Genomic DNA, 12,260 nt, shown 5'->3' with positions numbered 1-12,260 from the left:
CTCTCTCTCTCTCTCTCTCTCTCTGGAAGGACAATAGTGAGTCGTGCTTTTTTAAAGTCTCTTCCCACCTTCCCACTGAGACAGAAAACAGGTCAGAGTAAGATTGGCTGCCCCTGAGACACATATTGTATAACATGCTTCCCAACAACACCTTGTTCAAAAATACTGCTGAGCTTCGCTCTGTGCAAGTATGAGCGTAGGTGTGTTGCGAAAACACATATATGTGTGCCTCGAATATATGAACATGCACTGTTTGAATGTGAGCAAGTGTGGCAGTGATGCAAGTGAGTCACCAGAATATGATTAATACAGTTTGGTTGCCTCAGTTTCTGGTCCATTATTCAACCAGTGAATTGCTTTTAACCTATGTCATGTGTGATGAGGTGACGGCCCTTCTAAGAAGAACGGCAGTCATCAGGCATCAGTGGTTTCAACAAGACCTCCAAAACGTGTACACGTTCACCTCCAGTGACCATAGAAAGCCAAGTGATGTTTTTGTAGAATGACGAAGTGTGCTAAAGGCAGGAGATCAGGTCAACAAAACGTTGGATTTTTTAAACACAAACTGTTTGTTTCATGTTTCCAACAAACAGTCCACATTTACAATAAATGTTATTCTTGGTGGATAATAAGGAATGTTTAATGTCTTCTTAAAGCCCTTTTAAATACTTGCAGTTTTATTGCAATTATAAGTCTTGTACATGTTGTTGCAATAGATTTTGCCAACATAGCTAGCTAGCATAGCATTTTGCGCATTGCTGTCATTGTGGACATCAAACAAACAGTCATACAACAAATCCAAATTAGCCAAGAAATGATAAATTATGAATTATTATTTCAGTTTATTTTGTGCTTGCATGTGCATAACAAAGTTACAGACACAATTTTTAGCCCATAAGTTACAACATCAAGTCACGGCTCAGGACTTGGTAGCGTTTTAGGCAAAGTAACGGCAAACCCTTGTAGCCATAGGGTTACTGTTAGCTAGTGGCTACACAGCGTCAACGTTAGCTAGCGCTAGCTGATAGCAGCGATTTCTCTGTAAAATATTTTGGACTTCACTTAATAAACATAACCTGTAGTAGTACACAATTGTATGTGTATTGTTAAGATTAAAATGTGCGGAATTTATTTTACGTTGTCTATTTATGTATATTTATTCTAATTCTCACTGTTAATCCCCAACGTCTGTACAGCGTCAACAGGGGTCCTCATTGTTGTTTATGTGTGTGTGACGTCAAAACTGTAACTGGGAGTACAACAATCTGGAACAAGTTCACAAGTATCAAGTTATGGGTTTGACTGCCGTTCCAGGGCACTTTCACAGGTAGAAGGTTGAAAATACACAAGTTAAGTTACGGGTTGCCTGGAACGCAGTATACTGCACACATATTGGACAGAGTAGAAGTTCAGGGTTACCCAACAGTGTTAATCCAGCCGTGCATCAGGTGTTGTGAAAAACACAACTACTTCTACTTTAGCTGCTTTAGTTCATATTAGTGCTATTAGTGTATGGTTTTCTTGTCTCTTCTGTGTGAATGACGTGCTTGGTATAAGCCTCCTGTGTGTGTGCAGCCTGATATTTAGCTGTTTAAATGTTTATTTAGCAAATATGTGTTGCTCATTATTATTTTTATTAATTCTATAGTTGTATTTGTATGTATGTTGTATAGCCTACAGCATATTTGTATATTGCACATAGCTATTAGGCCTACATAACACACTGCAGTATATAGTTTCTGTTTCCCTCGCCGAGTCTGTCGAGAAGCTACAGTAAATGTGTATTTTGTGAAGAGAGTGCTAGTGAATCAGTAATAGATATTATTGTGTGGTGAAGGAACATAATGCTTTTAGGAACAGAACTTTATAATCAGTATGTGCATTCACAATGCTCCAATGAAAAGAGACCGAGATGATGTAATCATATTTACTGGCTCTCATTCATTTTCTGGCTGCTGAGTTTTTAATTAGTTTGATTGAGAGCAGAGCAGGGAAGCCGGAGACAAGTACATTTCAGTAATTAATACTGAAAGGAATAACAGCATGTCTCAGTTTTTTAGGTCATTTAAATAGAGAAAAAGCCTAAACTTGGGTTCATTACTAAGAATATTGGGTGTGCTGATATCATGCTGATACCATTTTCAGAGAAAACTTTGATTCTTGAAAACATTTTGATGTCTAACAAATAAGATCTCTCTACAGGAACTTTAGTCGTTTTTTATCTTTGCAATCACATGGGAAAACCCAGTTTATTGCTATTATTTACAAAATAAATATGAAACTGTTTGCTAACATGTTCACCATATCAACTTTTAAAAGTGAGAATATGTCAGTGTTGTGTTTACAACTTGTTTCTGCTGTTCCCAAGTGGCCCAACAAATTATATTAATAACATACATACAAGAACACATGGTACAGTAATAATAAAAATAGAAACTTCATTTTTAGGATGTGGTAAAAGTGTGTTTGTGTGTGTGTGTGTGTGTGTGTGTGTGTGTGTGTGTGTGTGTGTGTGGGGTGTGTGTGGTGTGTGTGTGTGTGTTTTAGCCACAGTGATGTGGAGAAAGGGAGGAGGAGAGATGAATGGATAGATTCAGTAATCCCCTCCCATTAACCAATAGGAGAGCTAAATCTTAGCCAAGACCACCTACTTGTTTTCTCCCAGCACCAATATACACACTCTGCTTCCCTCCTCTACTTTCTCATTCGTTCATTCTGCCTTTCATTCTTGTATAGTGATCTCTGTCCTACAACCAGAATGAATGAAGTCAGTGCAGCAAAACAAATGAGAAGACAGGGCCAGCAGAAATAGAAAGATGGATAGATATAAGATTATTGCCTATGCTGCATCTGATAAGCCACAGAAAACTCCATCGCAATATCTGTACAGTACTTAGGCATTTAGAATATGATGTACTTCCAGGCAAAACACAAGCTCACACACACACACACACACACACACACACACACACACACACACACACACGTACACAGCAAGAGCAAGCGGATCACTCAGTGAATAAATGTCAGAGCCGGCTTGATGTAGAAGTGGAGAGACTTTACAAGTGTTATGTACCAGTGATTTTCTCTGATGGAGCACAGTCAGTGTTTTGTTGTGCATCAGGCTGCATTGCAAGCTTACATAAAAGAGGGCATTACCATTGTAGTCATGTTAACCAGCCAGGAAAATATTGATTTGGGATTTGCACACATACACACGAGAACTGCTGTAGATTCTTTCTCCTGGGCAGCTAAACTTCTGTGATTTACTATTTTGCTCAAGGGCACCACTGCAGAAGCTGTTCGTGAAGGAAATGTTTAGATTGTCACTATTGTGCATGCAACACTTAATGGATCATCTGTTCAGTTTGGATGTGCCTCCGTATAATGCCTCCAAAATCCAGAGACATAATAAGCATCCTCTTTCATGTGCTGTGGTGAAGTAAATCCCAGAGGGACTGACTCTGTGCTGCTCAAAGACAAGATTTCCTCTCACAAATGAAAAGGAAATGAAAGAGGGTGGGAGTAGTGCAAAAGATAGAGCAACACAAGGAGTTCAGGGGTAAAACTGAGGGAGAGGTGCAAGTGAAAAAAGAGCTGAGTTGAAGTTTAAGAAGTAGCATGAGAAAGTAGGTGGGTCGTGATGAATGAAGAATGTTTTTTTTAATGCGATAAAGCAGCGAGAAGTTAGAACAATAATTGGTGAGAGAAAACTGTGCTGTAATACCACAATATAAAGTCCTGCAATGATAATTTATAGAGGCGTTAATTCAGTCCTTGAGGGTCATACTGGAGTGTTATAGTGACTGCATTATATGAAATTAATGTGAATGGAAAGGATACCAATATAAAAAACACCACACAGTAATAAACATGTAATAATAATAATAATAATAATAATAATACATGAGATCATCCTCCTGACATTACATCATACTTTAGAGGCCTTTATACCGTTCACCCCGAGAGAAAAAAAAGTAATTACGACAAACCAATCATGGCAACAAATGAAGATGTAAAAGTAATTGGACTTTTCTGTGATATGAAATGCACAATGCAATATTAGGGAAGTAATATGGCAGAATGTTAACATGAAAGCATTAACCAATGGATTTGCATGTGCATTGATTTGTTGCAGTGTAGATGTAATTGTTAAATGTATTCTGTAATTTAATTAGTGTTGGTCTTGGCAGAACTGAAAGTGTGTGTATGTTTGTGGGTTTAATGCAGAGATTTGATAGATAGATAGATAGATAGATAGATAGATAGATAGATAGATAGATAGATGAAGCATTATTACAGTAATATTAATGTTGCCGCATTCAGTCCCCCCCACTAATTGTGAATTTCAGTGAAAAGAGCAAGATTATCTTGCTTTGTTGATGACTCCACACAGATAATACTGTGAGTATTATTCACAGAGATGTGTACCACTAAAACTACCATGTGTGAAGAATCCCACAGGACATGGAAACCAGTCCTCTCTTGACTACTATCACATGAAATAACACATGTACCCAAATCTGCAATTGACTGAGCAGAGCCGAGTGCTGCAGAGTGGAGCGGAGAGGCTCGTGTGATCAAACAGGGGTCTAAATATAGGATGCTGCTGCTGCATGAATTCTTCAGCTTGAGCAGGGGTTCACCCAACCTCAGCTGAGAATGAGAAGAGAAGGGAAAGGAAAAGGAAAAGTTAGTTTATGTTGAGAAAAAGTGGGTCCCTTTGTGTGTGTGTATGTGTGTGTGTGTGTGGGCATGTCTTGCTGCCCAATAGCCTATGTATCAACCTGCCACAACACAATATATATATATATATATATATATATATATATATATATATATATATATATATATATATATATATATATATATATAATATATAACAATGTATATATTACTTTTTTTTAAATTTATTTTTGGGTCAACAGCTAATGACATTATTGATGTATGTTTTTCCTTACATCATGTCATTAAATTGCCCAAATTTCAATGACCTCACACTGCTTTTAGAAGCTAGATTTTTAGACCCCGTTACACACACACACACACACACACACACACACACACACACACACACACACACACACACACACACACACACACACACACACACACACACACACACACTTCATTTCATATGCTTGTCATAAATGTAAAAGTGTCATATGAACAGAGGCTGACATCCCGTGGCCAGCTGTGGTCTGTCACGCGTCATTCCAGAAACAACCAAATGGCGGCGCTGTCATTAAAACAGATCAGACTAACTTCTTCTCTTGACTCCCATCGTCTTTTTCTCCTCTACCGGGTTTGATTTTCTTTCTCTTCCGGTTGCCGTCTGTTCGTGTTGCAGGTACACAGTTTTCCCACTTATGTGGACTTTTAAAATCTGAGTCAATCCGCTTGTATTTTACATTCCCGCACAAAAACAGCAATTGATTGTGATAAATCACCATACTGCTCATATTTCCACCGTAATATATTTTAGATGTGGTCCACATTAGTGGTTCAATTTCACATTTGAAAAGTGCTAACGTTGTCCGAAGCAAAGTAGCTAAAGGCAGCTACCAGGCAACATTTCTACATAAAACACGTCTATTTTTTTCGGTATTATGTGCACTGTTACATCGACACTTGACCGCTACCGTTACACCATACAGTTGTCATTTAACAAACTAGCTAGCTTTCTTGGTTGCCATTGCAACGTTAGCTAACATGCAAGTGGGTGCAAAGAAGTGATGCTAAATAAATATTTGTTTTTCCTTTCTTCAGATTAACCAGTGACGAAATGGCCAAGTCAAAGAATCACACAACCCACAACCAGTGTAAGTATTACTAAAGTGTGAAGTTTAAGGTTACTCATTTTAGAGCTTAACTTTACACATTTTAACGTTAAGCTATTCCATTTAAGACTCTTAAGGAATATTTCAATATTTAGTTTTACAGGCATGACCATTTATATGGTCATATGTTAAAGTGGACTGTGTAGATGTGAATGCTGCAAGTAATGTGACAAGTGGACCAACTGTTTTTATTTGTTTCTCTCCCCTTGTCTGAACAGCTCGTAAAGCCCACAGGAATGGCATCAAGAAGCCCAGATCTGATCGTTATGAGTCACTGAAAGGGGTAGGCACACTTCTGTGTTGATTGGGTGATTTGCATGTGCATGAAACCAGGTTGACATTGCTCTGAGAAATCAGTAATGAAGTATATTATTAGGCGTGTTTACATGTGCGGTGGTAACCCACTGTGTGTGTGTGTGTGTGTGTGTGTGTGTGTGTGTGTGTGTGTGGAAAGTATGGTTAAATGTGCTGAGTGACAGGGGGGTCCTTATTTCCATGGCCCTCATTTTTATGATTTGGCACTGTGATAATGTCAAGCCTTATTGGGAGAAAAATGCAAGTTATTTTTTCCTTTTAGCCAAGCAGTGTGTTTTAAGAGATATTTTAGCCATTGTAAAGTCTTTAGCCAAGGGGCTGTTTACACTGCTGTTGAATCCAAAATTATCATGGCATTGTCCTATGAGAAAACGTAATGGAAATTGATTTCAAGGCAGACTTTCAGACTGAACTTTTAGATTTGATTGACTTTTAACTTTTAGATTTTGACTGAGATTTAATTTTTTGTAGAAAATGTTACTGCTACACACGCAACTGAGAAATATAAAAGAATTTACTATGCTGAAAGCATCATTGGATGTTGGTCGCTGTCCATTGTATTGTGGGCAAATTGACTTCAGGGCTCAAAGTTCTCAAACACCATGCCTGTGCAGTTTCACATTTATACTACATTTATAATATTTAATTCAATACATTGCAGTGTTTCCGCTGGAGGTTTTTTCAATTCAATTTTATTTGTAGTATCAATTCATAACAAGAGTTATTTCAAGACACTATACAGATAGACCACACTCCAGAATTTTACAAGGACCCAACAGTTCTAGTAGTCTCCTCCAGAGCAAGCAACAGTGCGACAGTGGCGAGGAAAAACTTCCTTTTAGGCAGAAGCCTCGGTCAGACCCAGGCTCTTGGTAGGCGGCGTCTGACGGGCCGGTTGGGGTTAGAATAAGAGTGGTAATAACAAAAATAGAAAAAATTAGTAAGCAGAGGGGAACGAGTGTTGAAGTGTTTTGCAATAGTTTGCAGCCTTTCTTTGTGCTTTATTTGCAATATTTTCTTAAAAGCATCAAAAGTCTTTCAATTACATTCCAAGATAGTGTCCTTTGGATCAGAACAATAATCTGCTTTACTACTGTAAATCCATTCAGCTTTGAGAATCAATAATGAGAGCTAATGAATAATTTCACACATTTTGCAATGTGCATGTCTGATCACATGTTCATTTACTATGACCACTACTCGTATAATTACTAAACCTGCCAGAATATGAACAATTACATCGCTATCAGAGGCCCTATTTACTAAATAACCTCTAAGAAAAAAATCCAGCAAATAGACGCCTCCTTAGGATATGGGAAACGGGTGATTCAATGTCACTGCTCATGTTACATACAGTTTGGCAACCAACGAAAATATTTAGGGAATGTTAGAAAGTTTGTTGATGTTGGTTTTAAGCAGTATACATTCCCACTAACTTGGAACTAGTTTTAAACCGCAACGTTAATACAGCGTGTCAGTAATATGTCTCTCTTTGCTAATGTTAACTTCTCAGCAGATGACCATTTACTTGAGTTCAGTGAAGCAAGCAGCTCTGAAGAGTCACATAATTACAACTTCTAAGATGTGACTATAGCCAATGCACTGCATTGTACACATTTCATCCTGGGCAGCATTTCAGGCTCAAAAATAGATTCACGATTTAACCCATGCTCATTTTTCACAGTTTACCGGTGGGCAGTTATAGCTGGTTGTTGTTAAAGCTTTGTGAAATGCTTTTTTTCTCAGCTGACACTGAAGCATTTTTTACTCAAGGATAAAACTTTAGCACATCCCCTCAAGATATCCTGTGGTTTCACTTACAGGAAAGGGATCTATTTTTAATGAAAACTATATCACAATCTCTCTATATCCCTCTATATAACAATTTTCTCACAGGAGTGCCTACGAAATGATGCTACTTTTATTGTCAAAGTTGTTTCTGCTAAGACCAGTTTAAGAATGAATTTGCTTGAGAAAGATTCTGTTGATGAAAATATGTAGTGCCTTGGCCACTGGTTACCTTCACAGTTCAACTGGGGCACATTTCTGATTTGTATAGACCAGCTACTAGTGAGGTAGTTCTGTTATCTAGTATTTTTTTAAATTTAATTTCAACCAGAAGCCAGATGTGTAACTACACTACTCTAATGGGGATTAACAAGTGTTTGGTTTGCTTTATTCCCTTGTGTCATTTATTGTGCTGGAAGTTGCTTCAAAAATGAACATTTTAAATGCTTTAGTCCTACCTGCTCACGTCACTGTTTTCTTTCTTTGCTGCAGGTGGACCCTAAGTTCCTGAGGAACATGCGCTTTGCTAAGAAGCACAACAAGAAGGGCATGAAGGCGGCGCAGAAGGCAGCGGCAGCGAAATAAGATACCTCCATGTTTGTCACTGTTTCATAGACTGTTTCCACCATCACAATAAAGCTATGCTTTAACAAACCAAGATCAGATTTTTCTCTTTTAATGTAACTGCCTCAGTCTGATCGTATGTAATAAATCACTTGATTGGATGTGTGGGATTTCTCCAAGGCGATGTAAGCTAAGTTGCTTCATCATTCATAGAAATCCCAAAATGGGGACTGATGACTGAAATGTAAGGTTTCACAGGGCGTCTGGTAGCCGAGTGGTTAGGATGCATACCATAACTGCAGCGTCTCCAGTTTGATTCTGGCCGAAGACCTTTGTTGCATGTGGAACTCCACCAACCTGTTAACATACAGCTAATTCAATTTTATAAGAGGCCTGCTGTCTGGTTTGGATAGTACCATATGAAATACAAGATTGAACTGCAGTTATCTGTGCAGGCTGCATACTGTATGTACTGGCAAATTATACATTCCCAACACTGGTCCCACTAAAAGTGGCCAAAAGTGGTTTTCTGTCCCAGCATCGCCTAGTAGCTCTGCATGATATATTCAACTTGTGTATTGTGCGGTGACATACAGATGATCATTCTTGTGAACAAAAGAAGTTCCATATAAAATATAAGAATTAGGGGCCGTGTGGAAATTACTATGGTAGGGAGGGGGACTGAATCTTTTATTTCATTTAATGAAAACGTGAGATAAACTAGCGACTGTACTAGTAAAGACATCACACGCTTTTTCCTCAAGATGTTTAGTGACTAAATAATTGATTACCTTTCCTTACTAAATGTATACTGTATATGATTAATAATTGAAACCTATATTTGAGTGGAGATCACAACCAAAGTAAACAATGTCTTTGTTATATATATTTTGCAACAGCTATTAGCCAATCAGTGTCAGAAAGTCAGTGGTGGAAGAAGTAGCTTACTCTTAATTATATTTTGACCTTAAACATCTTACTTTAGTAAAAGTTTGAATATTACCAACTACTTGTGTCGAAAGTTAATGTACTTATTATGCAGAAATGGGCAATTAGTGATGGATTATTCTGAACAGCAGGTAACATAATGCTATATATTCTGTGTGTATATATAATATATTAAAGCTGTCAAATAAATGCGGTGGAGTGAAACGTAAAATATTTTACTTTTAAAATGTTAAGTAGAAGTATAAAACGACACTGGTAAGGTAGTGTAAAATGTTCATTTCTTTTAAGTATTATGTTGATGTCTTATTTTGTAACGCAGCAGCATTTTATTGTCGTCAAAGATTTCCTTAGTTTGCGTTATGTCGTCACTTCCGCTCACGCTGACTCCGGCTTGCATCATTTCTTGTCTCTCGGTGGCAAATAACATGTGAGTAGGACCATTCAAACTCTATATTCATAACTTAAAGGTTTGATTACTGCCACACTTCATTGTACAGCTGATAGTATTTGTGAGCGGCCAAACGCTGCCTTTAACAAACTTTACTATCCGTTTAGCTAACGTTACAAGCTAGCTAACTAACGGCAACTAAAGCATTGGCCGGGTAGCTTAGCCTGCTAGCTAACAACAAGGAGGTGTCATTCTAACTGCTGTGGAGAGGGTGACTTATTGGACGTAATAAATCAGTCTTGGAAAAGTTTCTGTGTTTGCATGTCCGACGTGGAAATTCTGTGTTGGATAGCATTGACTTTAGCACATGAAATGTTGAAAAGGTTCTGTTGACTAGTTAACTGTCGAGCACCGACAGGTTTTGAAAGTCGGCTAGCTAAGTTATTAATAAGATCCGAATGGGTCTGAGGAGGGTGCGAGACATTCCCTGAGGAAGACACGTTATATTTAAATAAAATGTAGGTAGAATTTCCTAACTTGTCCTATACAATACGTAGCATTGTGGGTCAATGAATGTGTGCTGAAAGTGTCACACACTAAGCCTTGGATCTGTTATTTGTGTTAGGGCCAATCATTGATATTTTAATGGGTACTACTTTTGTAGGGGGAAAAAAAACAAATCCTCATGGGCTCTTTGTGACACGTAGAATGTGATGTATTTCAGTTTCTTCCTTCTCATGAATCGACTTTCTGTTTTGGTTTCTGTGTTCTTGGCAGACGCCATGGTGGAGCCAGTCCCTGAGTCCATCAACTTTCCCTCTGAGGAGGAGAAGATTCTACAGTTCTGGCAAAAAAAGGACTGCTTCCAGGAATGCCTCAAACAGTCCAAGAACAGGCCCAAGTAAATCAAACTTTCTGGTTGATTATGATTTACTATGCAAAATGTATTCCCATGGCAAGCTGTTGAAGGGCAAGCTCTTACAAATAACCTTTCACTCATGACAGCTGAAATACAATTGTCTTTGTTTAGAATGTATCTGTTTTAGGAAAAAAATAAAAAATTGAAAAACAGTATCTACAGATTAATTACATTAGCAGGACTAATGAAAATATTGCATACTTATTGCGAAACGTTTGATATATTGCAATAACAATATTGAGTTGCTATATCTTGCACCCCTACTTTACATATTTGTTAAGAAAATGTAGTGTGAAAAGATTGTGAACACTTAATAAGTGGTTCAAAACAGCACCATAATTGTATTGCTGTATCTGAATGCTGTTCATGGTTAAGTTTTGTTTTTATGGATTTTCATTCCACTGTTGCACTGCCAAGAATAGAAGTTGCAGGGCTAACCGGTTATTGTCAGACTCCATTACACACTTTCAGAATTTGACGTTCGTGATTATCTGTACTTGGTCCATCATATACCTGTAGTACATACCTGTGGTAAGCAACTAGGGAACATTGATGTAAGCTAAATAAGTAAATGGCAATATAATTGTGTTTTAAAGTCTGTCAGCACAAACATTAAATGTTAAATACCAAGACATATTTTTTAATTTAATTTTTTTATTTCAAGTAACCACAATAAGTAGTAAAAGGACTGTTTACAAAAAAAATCATCATTTTGAAATCTCTGCTCAGATATCTTACTAAACAGCATAATTTGTACGTTAATTAACTTTCTAATAATTTAGATTTTCTTTTTCCTTCTTTAGCCAACAAGAGGTTTAATGTCATGATGACATTTGTTAAACAAAGCAAAATTTCAGCACAGAGGAACTTTGGTCACAAGCAGGCACTCTGCCACCTCACCAACACTAAAGAGATTTAGCAGGATGTGAGCTTACAGACACTACCAAGTTACCCTCTCTGTTCCTCGAAACCTTCACTGTTTGTTATATACGGAGATACACAGAGCAGTGAAGATGCTGTTTTCCCTTTATGAAGCAACCATGAATACAATGTTGTGTGTCTGTTATCTTGCAGGTTTGGTTGAGAGAAAGGTGTTTCCAGACATCAGTCTTTTTGTCTCTTATCTAACTTGTTTTTTTTCTTCACTGAGAAAATACTGTCGACCTTAACAAATATTTTACTACTAATTTCCCAACCAGGTACACCTTCTACGATGGCCCTCCTTTTGCCACCGGGCTACCCCACTATGGGCACATCCTGGCCGGCACCATCAAGGACATTGTTACTCGCTTCGCCCACCAGAGCGGCTTCCATGTGGACCGGCGTTTTGGCTGGGACTGTCATGGCCTGCCTGTGGTAGGAATCTTCAATATTGTTAAAATCTGCCAAGATTTACGGATTTATCCTTGTTATTTATTTATTATTTTAATAGTTAATAGTTATTTATTATTTTTTTAAACCTTTATTTATCCAGGTAAACTGTTTGAGAACCAATTCT

The 12,260-nt window shown here is 37.7% G+C and overlaps 2 protein-coding genes and 1 long non-coding RNA gene across 3 annotated transcripts in view; 2 read left to right on the top strand and 1 right to left on the bottom strand.

Annotated features, from left to right (window-relative positions):
- The window catches only part of LOC116687445 (uncharacterized), a 20,733-nt gene that overhangs the window by 3,532 nt on the left and 4,941 nt on the right, over positions 1–12,260 (bottom strand). The window contains exon 2 of the long non-coding RNA XR_004331546.1: positions 9,236–9,239. This is a non-coding gene — a long non-coding RNA (uncharacterized LOC116687445). The remainder of the gene's footprint in view (positions 1–9,235; positions 9,240–12,260) is intronic.
- On the top strand, positions 5,159–9,650 carry rpl29 (ribosomal protein L29). Its single transcript, XM_032512820.1, has 5 exons — positions 5,159–5,350; positions 5,770–5,822; positions 6,059–6,123; positions 8,436–8,521; positions 9,628–9,650. The coding sequence occupies exons 2-5, from the start codon at positions 5,786–5,788 to the stop codon at positions 9,641–9,643; spliced, it is 204 nt and encodes a 67-aa protein (XP_032368711.1). The 5' UTR covers positions 5,159–5,350; positions 5,770–5,785; the 3' UTR covers positions 9,644–9,650.
- iars1 (isoleucyl-tRNA synthetase 1) overlaps positions 9,641–12,260 on the top strand; it is a 57,071-nt gene continuing 54,451 nt past the window's right edge. Inside the window, exons 1-3 of the mRNA XM_032512772.1 lie at positions 9,641–9,882; positions 10,621–10,744; positions 11,962–12,118. Coding sequence (XP_032368663.1) covers positions 10,626–10,744; positions 11,962–12,118 — 276 coding nt within the window. The 5' untranslated portion in view covers positions 9,641–9,882; positions 10,621–10,625. The remainder of the gene's footprint in view (positions 9,883–10,620; positions 10,745–11,961; positions 12,119–12,260) is intronic.

Source organism: Etheostoma spectabile, chromosome 4 (assembly GCF_008692095.1).
Source record: "Etheostoma spectabile isolate EspeVRDwgs_2016 chromosome 4, UIUC_Espe_1.0, whole genome shotgun sequence".
NCBI classification, from domain to species: Eukaryota; Metazoa; Chordata; class Actinopteri; order Perciformes; family Percidae; genus Etheostoma; species Etheostoma spectabile.
This window is presented reverse-complemented; position numbering and strand designations above follow the sequence as displayed.